A 20,808-nucleotide genomic window follows, 5' to 3' on the forward strand; every position below is an offset into this window, starting at 1 on the left:
CAGTCTTAGCAACTCAGTAAGGTCCTAATCAACTTAGTGAGACTCTGTCTCAAAATAAAAAAATAAAAACAAATATAGCAATTTTCCTAATGACTTTGTCTTAATTTTATTTTGAAGCAATATAAAACTACCACATGTCATCTTTAAGCAGCAGTATATATTACCTAGCTCAGGTTTGTCCAGCAAACTGATTAAAATACGAAAAGGTTTTAGATCCTGCATTAGAGTGCTCTCTTCTCCAAATCCATTCACTTGTAAGATTCCCACCATTGCCTTTAAAACAGAAAAGTACACTAGTCATTTAGTAACAGAAAATTTTTAAAGAAAAAATATTTTAAAATATAACCACATGTAATGGAGATTTATATATCTTCCTGCTTTTGTGATACCTTCTTCCTCTGACAGGAAGAAAAATGCTATTTTCATCTCTCTGGAGAGAAGAAAACAGTGGTTATATTTTCTCTAGGAAAGAAAGTAAAAGAGTCAAAGATAATCAAGAAAGACATATTCATGAGTTGAGTGTTTGCCCTCCAAATAAAATGTTTCTTTTTAAGATCATGATCTCCAAACTAGGCCCTGTCATCATGGCATTATCTGCTGTTACACAATTATTTTGCCATTAGTGACTCAAAACTCAGCATATAACCTCATTAAAATGCTTCAGATATCATGAATTTTCTCAGTTTGAGATATCTCTAATACATAAAACTTAAATAAAATTAATATGAAACAAATCTATGAATCATTTTAACTTTCCATTATAGTGGCAATTTTGCCACATTTAGATTCCTGTTACAGCCCAAATTTCCTGAGGCTTTTTAGAAAATAATACAGGTCTTAGCCTACTTTTGGAAAAGCTCCAACTTTCAGAGGCAGAAAGGTGAGAGGATGCAACTATCTTTTAAAAGTTATGAAAACAACAAAATAAGGAGACAAAAAACCTTTGGCCTTATATGACAGTCTAGCTTATGATTACTGATTTTATTGTAGCATTATCTCATTATAGTCTCATTATAGTCTATTAGATTATTCATAGGAAGTATCTGAGTCTTGTCTCTGCCCCTTCAACTATGTATTCAATTAAGCAAGATTTGTCTGATTTTTTTTTTTTTTAAGTAACTTTAGTGGTTATTGAGTAAGCAAAGAACAATGAAAGCACTTATTACCTGGACCAACAATTCTTTTGAAAAGGTAGTGAAATAGTAAGTGGCATGTTCTTCAGGATTACTGTGTCTTGTGCTTCTGGGTCCTATGATAGCACCGTTGTTATCAAAACCTCCATGAAAATAAATCACAAAATGAATTAAAATGAAATTCTCAAAACTGTTGCTTACTAAACACCAAAACAGCAAATATCTCAAAAACAGCACTAAGCACTTACCAATTAGTAGCCCATTCAATGTCAGCAAGAGAGATCATTTTAGATAGTTTAATAAAGGAAAACCAATTCAATATATAAATTTGATAATATTCTTCCAGAATTATCCTGTCCACCCCCCAAAAAAATTTTTACTGAGATTGAAATAACTGAAGACTCACAATATCTAATATAATTAAAATTATGGGCTCTCATTCCAAGCAGTAAGTTGTGTGGACAGGCCAAAAATTCACAGAAAGTGTAGAAGATCAAAGAGTATGTTTTATTGCCTGATTGGGAGACTGATACCATATGTGAGATATTGGTATTTACTAGTCCTTTAATGACTTGAACATTTTAAAAATTTTGTTATCATATTGATTATTGATTCAAATAGCCTCTTTAACTAAGAAGCTTCTGAAATTTCTTCATATGATACACCAATGATAGTTCTTTTTTTTTTTTTTTTAATTGTGCACTTACAAGAAAAACTTGTAGTTTTTTTCACTTGGGACATATATACAATTTAATAATACTTATAAATGGCAAATCTCCTTTCACCTTTCCCCAAATATGACCACAAACATCAAATACGTACCAAGAAGCCATGCATAAAGTCTTCTGTTCAGGGACATATCCCTCCTTAGTACTACATGAAGGGCTGCTGACAAAATCCTGATCATATCTGGTCGAGTAGCCTGAAAAAGTTTGAAATGTGGTTGTATTTAATCATATATAGAAGTATATCAGTGTTTTTCTTCTTAAAAAAATGTTCTGAGCATTAGGATGTACAAAGTATTCTCATATAACATTATTTCATTTGGTCTTTCAAACACAGGAATTGTTACTTCCATTTTACAGATTAGAAAAAAGGAAGAAATTTAGGAAGCATCATTGTTTAGTTTTTTAACTGAAACCACAACGGAAAATTAGCAAAATCTAACACAAAACAGGGGAAATAAAGCAAGATGGGAGACTGACAAGAAAATCACATGCCAATTAGTGTCGTCAACTAACTCCTTAGAACGTCACTGCCTTCATCAATTCTATGATCTTTATTTCTTCTTTTCAAAAATTCTACTTGTAATATTTCAAACATACAAAAATACAGAAAACAATATAATGAACCTTCTTTGCAACCAATCATCAAGGTTTAACCAATTTTAATATTTTTTCATTTTTCCCAGATTTTAAATAATTCTTATCCCTCTTTCCCAGAGCCATAAAAAATGATGAAAGGAGATGTGACTTCAACTAAAAGAGTAAAAAGTTGAAAAATATATGGAAGTCAGATAATGACTTTGCTGTTAATTTTTTGAATATTACTATATAATTACTTTAGAATAGAATCTTTGAATTAGAAGGTAATTTAGAAATTGGCTAGTTTAACATTCACTCTATAAATCAAGGATTGGAGCTTCCCAGGGGCCAAGTGCTTAGCCAAATTCAAATGTCTGGTTAGTGTCACTGACGCATAGACCAGTGAATTGTTTCCTATCCCATGCTTCCTGAACTGGAAATAACTGAGATGTTACAGAACATATACCATTAACAGTTATTGTTACTCCTTTGAAAACAAATCTTCAAATGATCTATGTAACTTTCAAAGTATCCCTGGGCCCTTGGGAATCTCTAAGACTATTTCATTTCAGTAAGCCAACAAGGTATTTATATTCATACATAATCAATGAAGCTACACATACTTAGAACAACATCAAGATGTTACTTGCTTTTTTTTGCTTTTGGTGTGGACATTTGCCCTGATCACGCAATAAGTAGGTTAAACAACTGGCACTCTTAGTATAAAAAAAAAAGTACAGTAGCATTCACCCAACTTGTAATCATCATATGTTTAATGCCATATTCTTAGAGTAAAGTCAAAAACAAAAACAGCAAAGTAGGCTCATTGTGTAGCTCAATGGTGAACATCATTACCATCATCAAGGCCCCAGCATGCATGTATAAACATGCAAAAGCCATTTTAATAATTCTTTAAGAATGTTGTTAATGAATGCCACATTTTTTATCCATTCATCCATTGAAGGGCATCTAGGTTGGTTCCACAGTCTAGCTATTGTGAATTGTGCTGCTATGAACATACACAATGGAGTATTACTCTGCATTAAAAAATGACAAAATCATAGAATTTACAGGGAAATGGATGGCATTAGAGCAGATTATGCTAAGTGAAGCTAGCCAATCCCTAAAAAACAAATGCCAAATGTCTTCTTTGATATAAGGAGAGTAACTAAGAACAGAATAGGGTCGAAGAGCATGAGAAGAAGATTAACATTAAACAGGGATGAGAGGTGGGAGGGAAAGGGAGAGAGAAGGGAAAATGCATGGAAATGGAAGGAGACCCTCAGAGTTATACAAAAGTACATACAAGAGGAAGTGAGGGGAAGGGGAAAAATAATACAAGGGGGACAAACGAATGTCAGTAGAGGGGGCAGAGAGAGAAGAGGGGAGGGGAGGGGAGGGGAGGGGGGATAGTAGAGGATAGGAAAGGCAGCAGAATACAACAGACACTAGTATGGCAATATGTAAATCAATGGATGTGCAACTGATGTGATTCTGCAATCTGTATATGGGGTAAAAATGGGAGCTCATAACCCACTTGAATCAAATTGTGAAATATGATATATCAAGAACTATGTAATGTTTTGAACAGCCAACAATAAAAAATTAAAAAAAAAAAAAGAATGTTGTTAATGAAACAGCAAATATTTGTTTCATTAAATATTGACCCTTGAGTATATCTTTTAATATTCTGTTTAATGAAATGTGAAATACACATAAAGCACTTAAGTATGATACTTGTCTCAAGGACAAGCTTTGTGAAATTAAGTATTGTGAACTAAACTACCAACTTTTTCACAGAATACCATTTTTAACTGGAAGAATGACTAACCTACACATGATGAGTATTTAGAATTTGTCATTTGGCAGTCATTTTTCAAAAGTGATACAGTCACTTCAAGGAAAATAATTAAGCTACAAACAATAAAATTTGAGATTATATGAGAAAACTCAGAATTTTATAAAACTTGTATTTATGTTGAAGTTGTATTGTTTTGAAATGAAGTGGTTTGAAAGCTTTCCATTATTGGGCTCAAAAGTTTCACAATACCTAAAATGTCTACTGACAAGATTAATAGTAACAGCAATAAGTATAATTGATATTATATAATGAAATATGTCCACATTTGGAATGTCTGAATAATTCTGTAAACTAGGATTTTCTAAATAAGCAATCATGATGTTACAAACAGATATATGAGTAAATGTTCCAATGAAAGTGCAAGATAGACAAGTGAATTTCAATGAAACAGAGTATGTTGGCAGGTGTGGCGGCACATGTCTGTAATCCCTGATGCTTGGGAGGCTGAAGCAGGAGGATTGCAAGTTCAAAGCCAGTCTCAGCAACTTGGTGAGGCCCTAACAACTTAGTGAGATCCTATCTCAAAATAAAAAAATAAAAAGGGCTAGGGATGGATGTGCCTTAGTGGTTAAGTATCCTTGAGTTCAACCCCTGGTACCAAAACAAACAAACAAACAACAACAAAAACCAGAATCTGTAAAGTTCATTGATAGTTTTAGACTCCATTCGCAATAATTTTTAAAAGCTATAGTTTCTCAAATGTTGGTGTAATATCAAAGAATATGCAACTTTAAAAGGATACTATTGAAGTACTCCTTGCTTTTTTTTTTTTTTTTTTCTTTTTGGTACTGGACATTGAACCCAGGGCATTTAATCACTGAGCAACATCCCCAGCCTTTTAAAAAAAATTTAGAGACAGGGTCTCAATAAGTTGTTGAGGCTGGCTTTAAACCTGTGATTCTCCTGCCTCAGCCTCCTGAACCACTGGCATATGCCATTGTGCCTGGCTACTCCTTGCTTTTCTAACTACATATCAATGTGAGAGCAGATTTTTCTTCATATACTTCAAACAAAGGAATTTATATCACAGAAGCAGGTATAAACTTTCTGCTTTGTGCTTTTAGGCCAGATATTAAATAAACTGGCAACAAATATGAAACAATGCTTCTCATTAAGTTTTTTTTTATATGTGGGAACATACTTTCAAAAACTGTTATGCTTGGGGCTGGGGATGTGGCTCAAGTGGTAGCACGCTCGCCTGGCATGCGTGCGGCCCGGGTTCGATCCTCAGCACCACATACAAACAAAGATGTTGTGTCCACCAAGAACTAATAAATAAATATTTTAAAAAAAAAAAACTGTTATGCTAGTATAATAACATTGTTATTGCTATTTTAAAATAAGTTAATGAATATTTTTAATTTTCCTGTTTTAATTTTTAACATAAATACAGATAGCTCTAGCATATATAAGCAAAAGATATTTAGAATCCTCAATATTTTTTTTTTAGTATAATGGGGTACTGTAATCAAAGCATTTGAGAACTGATGATTTGTCTATTCAACATCAGATATGTGGTTTATGGATATTCTCACAACATTTTTTAAAAGCACATTTCCCAATCTTATTTGGGGAAAAAAAACTACTCTTAACAAAGCAAGAAGTAGTAGATGTTTGTCAAAGGATACAAAATTTCAGTTAGACTGGAGGAAAAATTTCAAGAAAACTACTGTAGGACATGGTTACTACAGTTAGCAACAATGTATTATATTTTTGAAAATTGAATAACAATGTATCATATTTTTCAAAATCACTAAGAAGATTTTAAAAGGTCTCAATACAGATAATGTTAAGGATATGAACTAATAAATTCATGAATTACTTTGCTTTAGACATCCTATAATGTATATATATTTTGAAATGTTATACATAATATATATATATAATGTTGTCAACAAATACATAAGGTATAAGAAGTCCTTTATTTGGGGGGGTGGGGGGGTTCTTGAGATTGAACCCAGGGTCCTGTACATCTACCACTGAGCTACACACCCAGCCAAGAAGTAATTTCTGATTACTACTGACATTACCACACACTTGTACTATATATATAAAAAACTATTATAATTTCAAAGGTGTATACACTAGAGAGTCAAGTCAGCATTTCATGAAACAAGCTCAAATCTAATAGTCTAGTTGTAATATAATATCTATCATACTTTTGGGATAAAGAAATACAGGCTCTATTAAGATACAATAACAATTAATACTTGGTAAAAGTCTATTATATGCAAGATATGAAAACAGGTAAAGTAGGAAAACAAGATGACTCAGGTAGACTAATATTTGGTATAGCAACAGGGGTAAGAGTATCAGAATTGGGTCCAGTAATGGGGAAAAGAATATTAGAACTAGGTGTGTACTTTAAAAAAATCATATTCAACATAACTACGTTTTTTATGTAAAAAAAATGTAGAAGGTAATGTTTGAGAAAATCTTGGCTAGTAGGAGCACAAAGATGGTAAAATAATAAAGTAGTAAAGGAAGTACAAGCTGAAAAGGTTTAGAATCACTGATATAGTGAGGTTATAACTTAAGTTCTTACTAATTTAAGTCTACCAAGACTTAATTCCTCAGATCCTGTTGAGGAACCTATCAACTGAGGGATTATTAATATTGACCATTTAGAAGGGAAGAAAATTCAAGAGCACAGGTCAACAAATTTTTTTTGATAAAGAGCCAGATAGTAAGTTATGTTTTATGTTTTTGGACCACATATATTTTGGGGGTATTCTTTGTTTTCTTTTACAAGATATTTTTTCAATTTCAATTTTGATTGGTTATTTTTAGTTACACATAACAATAGGATTTATTCTGACATAATCATAAAAGCATGGAATATGATTTGTTCTAATTCAGTTCCCCAATATTTCCCCTTTCCCTTCCCCCCCTACCACCTATTTTCTTTCCCTCTACTGATATTTCTGCTATTTACTTAATTTTTTTGTTAATGTCTTGTGGATGTATATATACTGTTGATGTTCACTGTGGTATATTCATATATGCACATAGCATAGTTAGGTTAGATGCATTCCATTGTCTTTCCCTATCCCATCCCGCTGTCCTTCCTTCATTCTCCTTTATCTACTCTCCTGATCTCTCCTCCTCCTCCTCCTTCTTCTCCTCCTCCTCCTTCTCCTCCTCCTCCTCCTCCTCCTTCTCCTTAAAAAAAAAAAAAATCACCTCCCTCTTTATTTAAAAGCTTTTAAAAAAATTAAAAATTCACTCTTACCTAGTGGACTATTTGTCCACACCTATACTAGAGCATGGGCAGGTTTAGAGTATACTGAGATTTTCTAGTAAGGGTTTCTGTGAAAAGCTCAAGGACAGAATAAAGGCTCCTGGTTAAGGGGTGAGTTTCAAAACAGAAGCTAGAGGTGGTTTATTTCCCAATTAGTGACAACATAGACAATGAAGTGTAAGTCTTCAATTATTACTTAATTTGAATAAATAATAATAAACTAACAACAACAAGTAGAACGATAAAGAAAAAATTGAATAAAATAACACAGAAAAATTAGCCAATGGTCATTATGAAAATCACAATAGTCTTTTCTGCTAATTCCTTTTTAGAAATAAGCTTACTTTTTCAAGGTAGAAATTATCTGTATCTTATTGCTTCGTTTAAGTATATATTTCCTCTACTCTGAATGCTTACATTCTGGTGCTCTAAATCACTCATCAAAGTTAAAAATTAAAAAAAAATATTTAGATCATTTCTTTGAAAATAAAGACAGATTAAATTAAGCTCCAGTAATGGAAACACTTTGTTATGATTTGGCAAGTCAGTTACTCTGATTTGAAATAAAATTATTAGCAGATATCACAGTGACTAAATACTTGTCTCTCAAATTATACCTAACTCTTCTATGGTTCTGGTATGAATCCCCAAATCACCAGAGCAAGATAAGGCAACATGACAGATTGATATTGGCTAGATAAAAGCCTGGGTCAGAGTATTGGCTTTGAATTAACAATGAGCCCCTCTTGCTTTTTTTTTTTTATTAGTTGCTCAAAACATTACAATGATCTTGACATATCATATATCATACATTTGATTCAAATGGGGTATAAATTCTTATTTTTACCACATGTACAGATTGCAGGATCACATTGGTTATACAACCACGTTTATACATACTGCCATACTAGTGTCTGTTGTATTCGGCTGCCTTTCCTATCCCCCCTCCCCTCCCCTCCCCTGCATCATCTCTCTCTACCCTCTTGCTTTTTATAGAACTTTGAAGTATTCGAATTCAATTACCATATTCTATCAAATCAGAAAATCTATTTTTCTTCAGAATTTGCACAAATTTTCACTCCTAAAAATGGACTTGTAGCAAGGGCGGTGGCATGTGCCTATTATCCTAGCGCCTTAGGATGCTGAGACAGGAGGATCCAGATTCAAAGCCAGTCTCAGCAACTTACAGAGACTCTAAGCAGCTTAGTGAAATCCTGTCTCAAAATTAAAACACACACACACACACACACACACACACACACACACAAACAAAAAACAAAAAAACAGGTTGGGAATGTGGCTCAGTGGTTAAGCACCCCTGGGTTTAACCCCTGGTACAGATGTACATATGTATGAATGAATAAGTAAATAAATAAATAAAGGAACCTATTTTTTTATGCACATGCTGATTTATAAAACAAAACACTCTACCATAATACCTTTAAAAAATAACCATTCATCATGGATCTGATTTTCTATGAATGCCTTTTATTGATAGTAGCAATGTTTTACCTGACTCATGTGGAATGGAAAACAGAAGAGTATGAGGTCCAGTGTGCTTCTCTGTACAAGTACACTTGAGTCCTGCACTGAAGTACTTACTGCTTCTACCTGAAATAAAAGAATCTTTATCACCTTTTGTCTGTTATGCTGGGAAATTTGCCATAAAAAATGTAACAATTCTTCATTTTCTCTAATACATAAAAGTATGCTTCTGAAGATCAAAGAGGTTACAAACAAATGTTTACAGTATTAGTATTATATAACCTGTGGGGTTTTCTAGTAACTTCACCAAGCAATCCCTAACATATGTCTATACAAATATCTGTATGCAAATGTTTATTGTAGCTTTATTAATATTTGCCCCAAATGGGCTCCAAGTTAAATGTCCATTAATCAAATTGTGGTACCATCTTACAATGGAAGAATATGTAGCAAATCAGTGATACATACAAAAGCATGGACGAACTCAAATGTTAAGAAAAGTGGAAAACAATACTTGAAGGCTAAACATAGCATGATTTCATTTATATAGCACTCTGGAAAAAGCAAAACTATAGAAACAGAAAACAGAACAGTGTTTGCAAGGGCCTGGTGTAGAAGAAGGGGACCAACTAAAAAGGGCATAGAACTTTTGGGGATGACGTAGTATTCTGTATCTTGATTGTAGTAGAAGTTACATTATTTTATGTGTTTGTCAAAATTCATACAACTGTTCATACAGAAGGATTAACTTCAGTGAACGTAAATCACACTTTAATCTTGAAATTAAAAAGTATAAATAAACAATCAATGTGATTCTTTTCTACTATCTTACAATGTCTGCTTTAGTACTACATCTGTCACACAAATCCCATGCAGAATCTGTCTGTTACTTTATATAAAATTCATGTTTTCTTATAAAGATTGAAGAAAAGGTTCACCTTGGAATATAATAAATGTAACTATGTTAACAGTAGTTGGATCAGTTAGTAAGATAGTAATAATAGTACCCATTAATTTGCTGAATAACAGATAATAGAGAAACAGACATAAATAACAATTCTTATTCATGAAAATATTAAGCTTCTTAAGATCAATAATTACTGATAATTTTGATCTTTGGGGTTTTTTTGGTAAAAAAATGTAAGCTCTGTGAAAAATAGAAATTTTATTCATTGAATAATCCTCAACATCCATGTTGAATAGTGCCTGGCTCAAAAAATAAATAAATAAATAAATAAGTTGTGAAATGAGCAACCACAATATTAGACCTACCATTAGCTCAATATCGCTACCAATTATATAAAGTTGATCTTCCATAGAAAGCTTCCTGTTCAAATGGGCGAGCACATAGGTAATTCCAGGTAAACGAACAGCAGGACTGGTGAGAAGGCTACCCCAAAGAGCACTGTAGAACGCTGACTGGTCTACCGCAGCGGCAACCTTTTCCAACAATGTGTTTGTTCTGAAGTAACAAAATAAAGTGGTGCAAGAAAGGAAATATTTAATGTCACATTAAAGGATATCAATTATTTTCTTCCAAAAATGTATGAAAGCATCTATGCTGTACTCATATTCTCCACTCTGGAAACATGTGTGATAGACAGGAAGAATAATATTCTTCAGAGTTAGAGGACTAGATTAAGCCATGGCTCCACTATTTACTTAATCTTTCTTTAGTTCAGTCTTCTCATTTGTAAAATAAGAACAATAAAAATACTACCACAAGTCTATTTAATGTCATTAGGTTGTTAAATTACTCTAATAAAATACCATATACACATTTTAGTTAATATTAAACCAAGGTAGAACATATCTTTTATTGTCCTAAAAAATCTTAAGACATTTTCAAATGTCTTTTTTTTTTTAAAAAAAATCACATACTATATAGTTCATGATAGCTTTAATGAATCAGACCTATGATATGTTAAACCAAGGTAGAACACATCTTTTATTGTCCTAAAAAATCTTAAGACATTTTCAAATGTCTTTTTTTAAAAAAAAAAAATCACATACTATATAGTTCATGATAGCTTTAATGAATCAGACCTATGAAATCAAAGGTGTTTTAGTGCTTTAAGAACTGCATAAAGAATAATTACTTGTTTTTAATGTAAGATAAACCATGTAATACATAAAGACTATTAAAGTATTGTCAAATCAAGAGATAACACTGTAATCTCTTTTGGTCCCAATTTATCTAAGCATTAAAATAGTAATGCACCTATGAGTCCCCCTTTTTCCTTTCTTTCTTTTTTTTTTCTTTTTCTTCTTCTTTTTTTTTCCTTTTAGGTACCTGGGATTAAATACAGGGATGCTATACCACTGAGCTAAATCTACAGCCCTTTTTAAAATTTTGAGACACGGTATCACTAAATTTCCCAGTTTGGCTTTGACCTTGTGATTGTTTTGCCTCAGCCTCCTGAGTAGGTAGGATTACAGGTGTGTGCTATTGTACCTAGTTTACAAACCGTAGAATATTATAATCAGGAACAAAACTGATTTATAAACTAAAGGAAATAATTCCATATTAAATTTCTAAAATTATAAGCAAAACTAGTTAAATTTAAATTAAATTTAAAGAAAATAATAAACTTTGAGAATAAAATTATTTTTTCAAAGTAGCCTACAAGGTAATCCAATGTTTTCAGGGTTAAATTCTTACTATATTATGGGAGTACATAAAATACAACAAAATAACTGGTCAGTGCACATGAATAAATTATTTAAATTTTAAATAATCAAGTACACTCAAAATAAATTTGGCATTTTCAATTTTTCCTGCCTGAGTTTATTTGGTAAGAATATCAGTGATGAAATGGTAAAGATACTTTATGTTATTATTCATTGTCTACAACTATTAGCTATCAAAAAATTATAATAGGTTCTAAAATAAATCAGATCATTTTCTTTGAAAAGCTAAAATATCAAAAAATATCATGTCAATACCTAGTGAAATAGCACTATACTTGATATTAAGCCTATTTTTTTCCATTACCAATTTTAAAACTTTTGGTATAGTTTTGGACCATAAAACTTTAGGACCAGTTTTCCACTCTTTTCATTAATTGAAATGTTCTGTTAGCTGGGCAAAGTGGCACATGCCTGTAATACAAGCGACTCAGAAGGTTGGGGCAGGAAAACCACCAAATTTTAGGTCAGCCTGGGAAATTTAGTGAGGCCCTAAGCAACCTAGGGAGATCCTGTCTCAAAAAAAAAAAAAAAAAAAAAAAAATTAAAAAGGACTGGGATGTAACTCATTAGTAAAGCATTCCTAGGTTAAACCTGTAGTACCCAAAACAAAAACAACCACTCTCGATAAATATCTTCTTATTTTAAATTTTGGATCACAGAAATAAGAGAAAAAGAATACAAATTATGAATCACAATTTTTTGAATAAGTTATATGTGCAAGGCACTGGACTAAGTGATTTCATTATTATAATAACACAATGAAATAAATATTAGATAGATGAATAAGTTTGATAGATGAAGAAGCTATTTTAAAAGCTTTCCTAAGCTCATTAGGCATGTATACAGGCAAGATTTAAACCCAGTCCATCTATCTCCTACATCTGTACTTATACCATACAGCTATACTTTCAGTATGTTATAGATATAATAATTTTATTGCTATAGAAATCTTAATGTAATATACTGAAATATCTAGAAGTAAGACATAAAATTAATTTTTATGATGTTAAAACATATGTATGGATGCTTGCTGACAAATGCATGATGTAGATTACATAGTTGTACCAAATACCAGTTTACCTCTCATAGTACTCTGATCCTTCTTCTAAGCCAGGGAGAATACCAGTTAGCAACCCTTGTAGACCAGGCTTCAGTGTTTTACCCAAAGGCAAGTAATATATCTCATATAAACTGAGCAAAGTTGGTTTCACAGACATGGCAGCATTTCCAAGAAGAGGAAATAATCCAGAACTATTTAAAACAACAACAAAAGGAGGAAGGGGAAAAAGTAAAATAATGACAAAATATCAGTTCATTTGTAATTATAACTCTATATAAATCTTTTATGTTTTGAAGAAATAGTAAACGTACTGGCTGCTTTAAAATGATACTATAAATTGAAGACTTCTACATACATTAAACTATACCAGTTTTCTCACCTGAGCTTCATACTGAAGAACCCAGGAGCAACTTAGCTATTTGATGAAGTCCACATATTTCATAATTCCCAAACAGAATTCTCCCCTTTTCACTAAAACCAGTTTCTTACTATAATACTGCCATTTCAAAATACTGTTATCACCATCTATCTGGCTCACTCTAGACCCTTTAAGAAAAAGTCTTCCACTCCAAAAATCAATCATCAGGTTTTCTCTCCATATCACACTCCTTGATATTTTTTTGAATATAATAAATTCTCTTTATCTCTACCAGACACGTACCTAGAAGAGACCACCATTATTTTATCATCTTAACGAAATTGTTGGTCTCAGTTGAACTTTCATTAGTTTCCTATTGGCAATGTGGCCTTATCTTAAGATTCGGCTACTGCATGCTTCTGTACACCCCATGTACACTCACCAATTTTGTCCCTCGCACCCTCTACTCCAGCTATACTGGATGATTCCTCACTGATTTCTTTACTTATATCCTTTTTGTATGTCTGGGTGATCCTTAAATGTTCAAGTCCAGCCTATGTCATTTTCTTAAGGATACTGCCTCCTAATTAGACTAGGTTAGGTTCCCTAATTGAAGTTTCCATTGTACTTAATACTATCTTATTAGAACATTTATTGCTTTAAATTGTTTCATGTGTCTTCTTTAAAAGACTGTAAATATCAGAAACCCACAGAAATATCATGATGTTTTTTTATTTCTGTATTTAAGTCCTCAGTACCATGTCTGCACTTAGGAGGCACTTAACAACTGAATTATGACTCTCTTACTTCTAGTTTATATACAAAATAGAAATAATCTTCAACTCCTTACATTTCTGCCTCCAATTTTAGATACAGATTGACCTAAAGATATCTTTAGGTCACATATAATTATAGTCAGCCTTTGAGACTACTTTCTTTCATGTGCCCCAGGGACCATTGTTTTTAATTTGCCAGGGACCAGCCTCATTCATTTTCCTTTTTCTTTCCTGTAATTTCTATCTTCTTCCACCAAAATCTTTGCTTTTCAACATTGTACTCAAATATTTCCGCATGATTCTAAGAAGAGAATAAATAACAGCAACAACCAAACTCCAAAACCTTTATTTTAACTACCTCCTTGATTAAAGCTGCCAAGCTATATCAACTTTTAAGGGAGGAGAGATATATACACGTGTGCATGTATTTATGCATTTCTTCCAACTTATCACCTCTGTGTCTTAAATCATGATAGTTCTACATGTGATGCTGTAATATAAATTTGGCTTTCCTTTTTATTTCACTTTTTAAAATTGGTGCATTATAGTTGTACAAAATGATGGGATTTGTTGTTACATGTTCATAGATGCACACAATATAATATAATTTAAATTTGGTTTTCATTCATGGTTCTTGGCTTTTAAGTCTGAAAGCTCTTGTTACTTATTAAATCACTACTGCAATAAGCATATCTTTTATTAGACTACATCACCTCTGTTCTAAGTGAATAGAGCAATACGCATATCTTCCGTTTAAGTATTTGACCATCTGTCCTTGGTTTATAGCAATGAAGATGAAAGACAGTGTTTTGTTATGATACTGGGGGAGCGTTAGGCTTCATAAAGCAAAGAATCTTATCTTTTATCTCCCTTTCACTTGCTCCTTTTTCTCTCAAAGGCAGGCCACAGAAACTAGAATTTCTCTTCATTCAAGGTGGGCCATAGAAACTAATTTTCCTTGCCTTTCTGACTTTCAGGTAGCCATAAAGAAATTCTCTGACCTACCATGGTTGATAGATCAGACACCCACATTTCAGAAAGAGTCCTCCCCATACCAAGGAAGAAGGAAAGCTACCCAGAAGGGCCAAGAACAATCTGATGAGGCATGCTTTGCTGTTTTCCCTACTCAGTCTTTTGCATTCGAGCATACCTTTTTTTGTCTAATCATGTTTCTACACATGCTTTAATCACGCATATGTAGAAGTGTCCAATAAAAACCCAAAAGGATGAGGGTTCAGAAAGCTTCTGAACTCATTCACCCACCAGGAGGGTGGTGTATCCCAACTCCACAGGGATGGAAGTTCCTGTGCTCAGGACCCTTCAGATCTTGCCCCATCTCTCTCTTCTTATGGCTGTGTATTTGAATTTGTTAAAATATCCTTTATGATAAACTGGTGAATGTTTCCCTGAGTTCTTTAGCTGCTCTAGCAAATTAATTAAGCCCAAAGAGGAGGTAGTGGAACCCTAACTTGTAGTCAGTTGGTCAAATGTTCTGGAAGCTTGGACTTGCTCCTGGTGTCAGAAGTGGTAGTAGTCTTGTGGAATGAGCTCTCAACCAGTGAAATCTGACACTATCTCCAGGAACACAGCATTAAAACTGAATTAGACTAGAGGATGCCCAGTTGATGTTCTCTGCAAAACTACCTGCTTGCTTCCTGGTAGGGAGAAATCCTTGCACATTTTTTTGATCACAAAAGTGACTGGAGTTATATACATATCATAGGAGAAATCAAATTTTGAGTGTGATTTTACATGATGTCTTAGAAGATACAAGAGGCATTATTTATTAAATATTTTAGATTATTCTGGTACTGTGCAGAGAGCAGAGTTTAAGAAAATCAGGTGGTGGGTGAATGTTAGGAGGCCAATGACAAAGCACAGGCTAGAGGTGATGCTTACTAAGACTGGATGCTGCCAGTGAAGGTGCTGAGAAAATAGATATATTTGACACATATTGTAATAATAGCTAATATTTATTAAGTACTTGCTATATGCAGCACATTGTTCTAAGTACTTTTGGTAACTTAACATTTTAAATTCTAACAACCGTATGGCATTAGTAACCTTATTTCTATTTTGCAGGTAAGTATATAAAGAGGTGAAAATGGTTGAAGATCATAGAGCTAATTTGACTCCAGAATCCTCTGCTCATAACCATGAGACAGAAGTCTTAGTGGCAGACTGTAAAGGGGTGGTGGGAGAATATATGTGGGACTAATAAGATATCATGTGTAGCTCTGATTTCAGGCTTGTGTGAGTAGACAGAAGGTAGTGCAATTCACTGAGCTTTAGTACACTGCAGGAAGACCAGATTTCCAGGAACAGAGGATGAGTTTAATTTTGAAAACATAAAGCTGTACCTGCTTGTAAAGATCCTCAGAGATCAGGTAATTCAGGAGTTTAAAGCTAAATCCAGAGCTAGAGATATCAATTTGGGAGTCAGCGCATAAAGGACAAAACTCTGATTATGAGGGATGGAAGAAGATAGGGAGATGTAGGTCAATGAATTCAAGGCAGCAGATAAGTATAATGAAAATATCTTGAGATCTAACATACGACATGAGGACCATAGTTAATACTGATTTGTTTTTACTAATTGGGTAGATTTTAGTTGCTCTTGCCTCTCTAACATACACACATACAAAGACTCACAAAAAGGTAACAATGTGAGATAATGATGGATATTTTAATTTGCTTAATTGTAGTAACCATTTTGTTATCTTTATGTATTTCATAACATCATGTTGTACCTTACATATACATAATAAACTTTTTTAAAAAATCATGGTTGTAACATGGGGCTGTAGCTCAGTGGCGGAGCACGTGCCTAGTATGTATGAGGCACTGGATTCGATCCTCAGCACCACATAAAAATAAACAAATAAAATAAAGGCATTCTGTCCATCTATAACTACAAAATTTTTTTTTTTTTAAATCATGGTTGTGGATAAACTTACTTGATGAGAAAATATAAAGTGGAAATATAAGAATGTATAGGTTACTAAATATAAGAACGTATAGGTTACTAAGTAAGAAATGCAAATATTGAATTCAGGTAAAGAAAAAAAGGCTGATAAAGGAGATTTACAAAGAGTAAACAAGAAAAAGTAATTCCACGGAAGCCAACTGAAAATAAAGAATGGTAAATAATGTTAGAAATCAAGGAATTTTATTTTTTATCAGGCAAATTTTCAAGCTTAAAAAAGGTAGACTGTTCTATAGTTCCAATGATTTTGAATGAAAATTCTTCTTTCATAAATGACTGCTGAGAATAAAAAAGAAACTTACCTTAAGGAATGGTCTAAGTTTTTCTATATTACTTAACTGAAATAGTTAAGATTGGAATCAAAAACTTTTGGTCATAAAGGAACTTTCAATTTTTCAGTTTTTAGTGCAGAAAGCATAAGAGTTAGCAATACATTTTAATTTATATTATATGAAATAGATAATAAAATCATTCTTACCTATATAAAAAAAGATCTTTGGCAAGTCGCTTAGGTCCAATGATTTTGAAGATAATTTCATATGTTTCAAGTGCCTTCCGATGAACTCCACCTGGTAATGCTGGATGTAGACATTGAGCAAGGCGCTTGCCTATGGTCAGCTTTTTGGGTACTACCTGGTACTTTGCATTGTTTTGTAAAACCTTGAAGAAAACATTTTAATGCAGATGAGAAAAAAATATTTCGTTTTATTCCATTTTCTCGCATGTTATAAAAATTATCATTGTAGGGCATTCATTTTTGTCTGTGACATCAATATATATTTTATTTGAAATTTTTAAAAAAATTATTAATTTGCTTAAAAATATATCCATTCCATGTTAACAGAAAGAGCATATTGTTATTGAAACAATACTTGCCAAGACAAATTTATGGAGAGAAGAGGTTATTATCTGTAGTGAGTATTGAGTTGAAAATGAGTGTCTTTGCCATGTATTTTAAGATAAATTTCTAAGTGTGCTATGACGCTTGATGTTAATTATTGTAAGACCATACTTTTCCCATATATCCTTTTTAATATTTAGAGCATTCTTAGTTAATAACAAAAACAATTGTAAAATTAAGGGTGTAAGTTGAGAAAATTTTCATCTCAGTTAAAAAGCAAAAAGTTAAAATGAAAAGCTAGGAGATTATCAGTGATGCTACTATAATAAGTGTGGTTTAAACCAGATACATGAAGAAGGATCAATTCAAAGCCAAGCTCCAAGGTCTAAGTGACTATATATAGCGTTGCCTTTGTAAAAAGTACTGAATCACAGCTAAAGCTTATAAAACGTTTCCTTGTTGCTATACACGCATCATTTGGAAAGGATACAACAGTTACTGCTTTCCACTTGCAGTTTTTCATTTTGTTGCCAGGAACTCCAGAACCATATCTGATGCTCAACTAGAAAACTTACTAACCCTTATAGTTAGTTAGCAGCATCTTTGCTTCCCAGTCTTGTGTTTTTATAAGTGATAACAATGATAATAACTCTATTTTTAAAGCTCTGTTTTTTAATTAGAACTTCAAAAGTGCTAAACAGTATGCTTTGAAATAATAAAGTAAAATAGCACTATCAAAATTAATGTTTAGTTATGACTGCATATTCTTTACTTCAAGATTTAGAGAAATCCAATAAGATAAACACAGATTTCTGATTTTTTAATCTTTTAATGAAATGGACAAGATAAACATACCTTGTTAAGTTTTCCAAGTGCTGATATCAAATCTGCCCATTCACTGGAATATTCAAAATTCTTCAGTGCTTTGTCAATTGCAGCTACATAGTTTCTGTACTTGGAGTCACTCAATAACTCCACTTCTTCTGTGTTCATCCTCCCACAGTGTTCAGCTAAAGACTAGTTCCAAACTCATGCAAAATCATTACCTACAAAAGAGTGTGTAGGAGGACTCAAGGTTACAAAGCAAATTACTGAAATGGGTTCATATGGTCCTACTATAAAGGTAATGGCTAACTTTAAAATGTTTCATAAGTTAGAAGTGGTAAAAATTCAGGTCTCCTAGTTCACAGGTGATTGAAGTATTCAAAAAAGACTCAATGATAACTACATGTGCATTCTTTCCTGTAGGGAAACTGGGAAATGTTTGAGAATTTAGGGATACAAAAAAGAAATTTTATGACATTTATTTCAATTTAAAAATCATGTTATTTCTGTCACATTTGTTGATAGAACGTTTTATACACACACACACACACACATACACACACACAGCCTTCTACTTTGTCTTGATGCTAAAATAAATTAAGACTTGTTAGACTGGAAACATCGAGGACATGGGGGGGACAATTTTGAAGATCATTTTATTTATTAGGTATCTAGCATGAAGGAACATCAGCTGTATGGGATTAGATTTCCCTTTGAATAAAACTGACCAGAATATGTGGCTTAAAATATGTCCACAAAATATTTGATGTTCCTTTGAAAACACTGTGACTCAATTTTAATGAAAAGAATAAAGAAGACAAGACAATAGATAATAACCAACATGCAATAAAGGCACTTCACTTCAGTTTCCTGTGTGTTTGTGTGATACTGGAGATTGAATCCACGGTTTGCCCCATACTAGGAAAATGCGATGCTACTGAGCTATATTCCCAGCCCTTCAGTTTCCTGTTTACTCTCTTAAATCACTGGGCCAAACCAGCGGCCATATCATGAAATACCTTGAGGAACTCTACATAGAGGTCCCTATGGTGAAGAACCAAGGCTTTGTCACAGTCCCTGTGAGTGAGTCATCTTAGAAGTTATCTTCCAACCCCAGCCAAGCCTTGATTTGACTATACACCCAACAGACACCTTGAATGTCACTTAGTAAGAGACCCCAAAGTCAGAACTACATAGCTAAGTTTCTCAGATTCATGACCAACAGAAAGTTTTCTGTTTTAGGTCACTGCATTCTGGGGAAATATGTTACAGTTACACAGCAATAGATAATTAACAGAATAACAACAAGGACATAATTGAAGCTTAACTGAAAAATCAATGTGGTTTCTCCTCTACATTCTTTGTATCCTGACTTTTAAACACCTGTACCTTTACTGATGGCTATGTTTGTGGATGGGCAGGGAAGTCTCAGACTGAGCTTCGTGGATACCAAAACAATTCCATTGGGGTATAATAATATTTTCAACAAGCAGTTTAAGATACCTGGATATCTCATGCTTGAAAAAAAATGAATTTGCTCAACTGTACAAAAATAAACTTAAAATGGATCACAGATCTGAATGTACCAACTAGAGCTATAAAACTCCTAGAAGAATATACAGGAGTTAATCTTCATGACCCCTTTAAATGTTTATGCAGGTCCCTAAAAACAATATTAAAAAAACACAAGCAAAAAATAAAAATAAAATATACATTACAACTTCATCAAAGGAGAGCTTCTGTGCTGCAAATGATACCACCAAGAAAGTGAAAAGACAACTGAAAGGAGAAAATATTATCTCCCACATATCTGACACGGTGCTTAAACTAGATATATAAAGAATGTTTCCCAAGATGATGCTAAAAGAACAAAAAATTTAAAAAATGAGCAAGAATATGAATAGACATTTCTACAAAGAAAATACACAAATGCTAAGTAAGTACATGAAGTAACACTCAACATCAATCATCAGGGAAATGCCAGTCAAAACTATGAGATAATATTTCACACCCCTTAGGATGGCAATAATGATGATAATAATAATAACAATAGTAGACGATAACAAGTGTTGGTCAAGATATTGGGAAACTGGAACACTCATAAACTTCTGGAGTGAGAACTAATTGATGCAGCTTCTTTGAAAAACAGTGTGATGGTTCTCAAAAAGTTAAACATAAAATTATCACAAGACTCGGCCCAGATCCACCCCCACCGACCTCTGCAGGGCCCAGGTGCACAGCACACCT

The 20,808-nt window shown here is 33.0% G+C and overlaps 1 protein-coding gene across 5 annotated transcripts in view; it reads right to left on the bottom strand.

The window, feature by feature from the left end:
* Dop1a (DOP1 leucine zipper like protein A) overlaps positions 1-20,808 on the bottom strand; it is a 106,810-nt gene that overhangs the window by 54,748 nt on the left and 31,254 nt on the right. For 4 of the 5 annotated variants that reach the window (XM_071613236.1, XM_071613234.1, XM_071613233.1 and 1 more), the window contains exons 2-9: positions 18,592-18,782; positions 17,374-17,555; positions 12,796-12,966; positions 10,293-10,486; positions 9,052-9,146; positions 1,956-2,055; positions 1,167-1,276; positions 165-273 (exon numbers count right to left, since the gene is read on the bottom strand). In XM_071613236.1, the coding sequence (XP_071469337.1) occupies positions 165-273; positions 1,167-1,276; positions 1,956-2,055; positions 9,052-9,146; positions 10,293-10,486; positions 12,796-12,966; positions 17,374-17,555; positions 18,592-18,729 (1,099 nt within the window). In that variant the 5' untranslated portion in view covers positions 18,730-18,782. Of the gene's footprint in view, positions 1-164; positions 274-1,166; positions 1,277-1,955; positions 2,056-9,051; positions 9,147-10,292; positions 10,487-12,795; positions 12,967-17,373; positions 17,556-18,591; positions 18,783-20,808 lie in introns of those variants that run through there. The other variant, XM_071613238.1, reaches the window with a different exon arrangement.

The sequence above is a fragment of the Marmota flaviventris genome, chromosome 6 (assembly GCF_047511675.1).
Source record: "Marmota flaviventris isolate mMarFla1 chromosome 6, mMarFla1.hap1, whole genome shotgun sequence".
NCBI classification, from domain to species: Eukaryota; Metazoa; Chordata; class Mammalia; order Rodentia; family Sciuridae; genus Marmota; species Marmota flaviventris.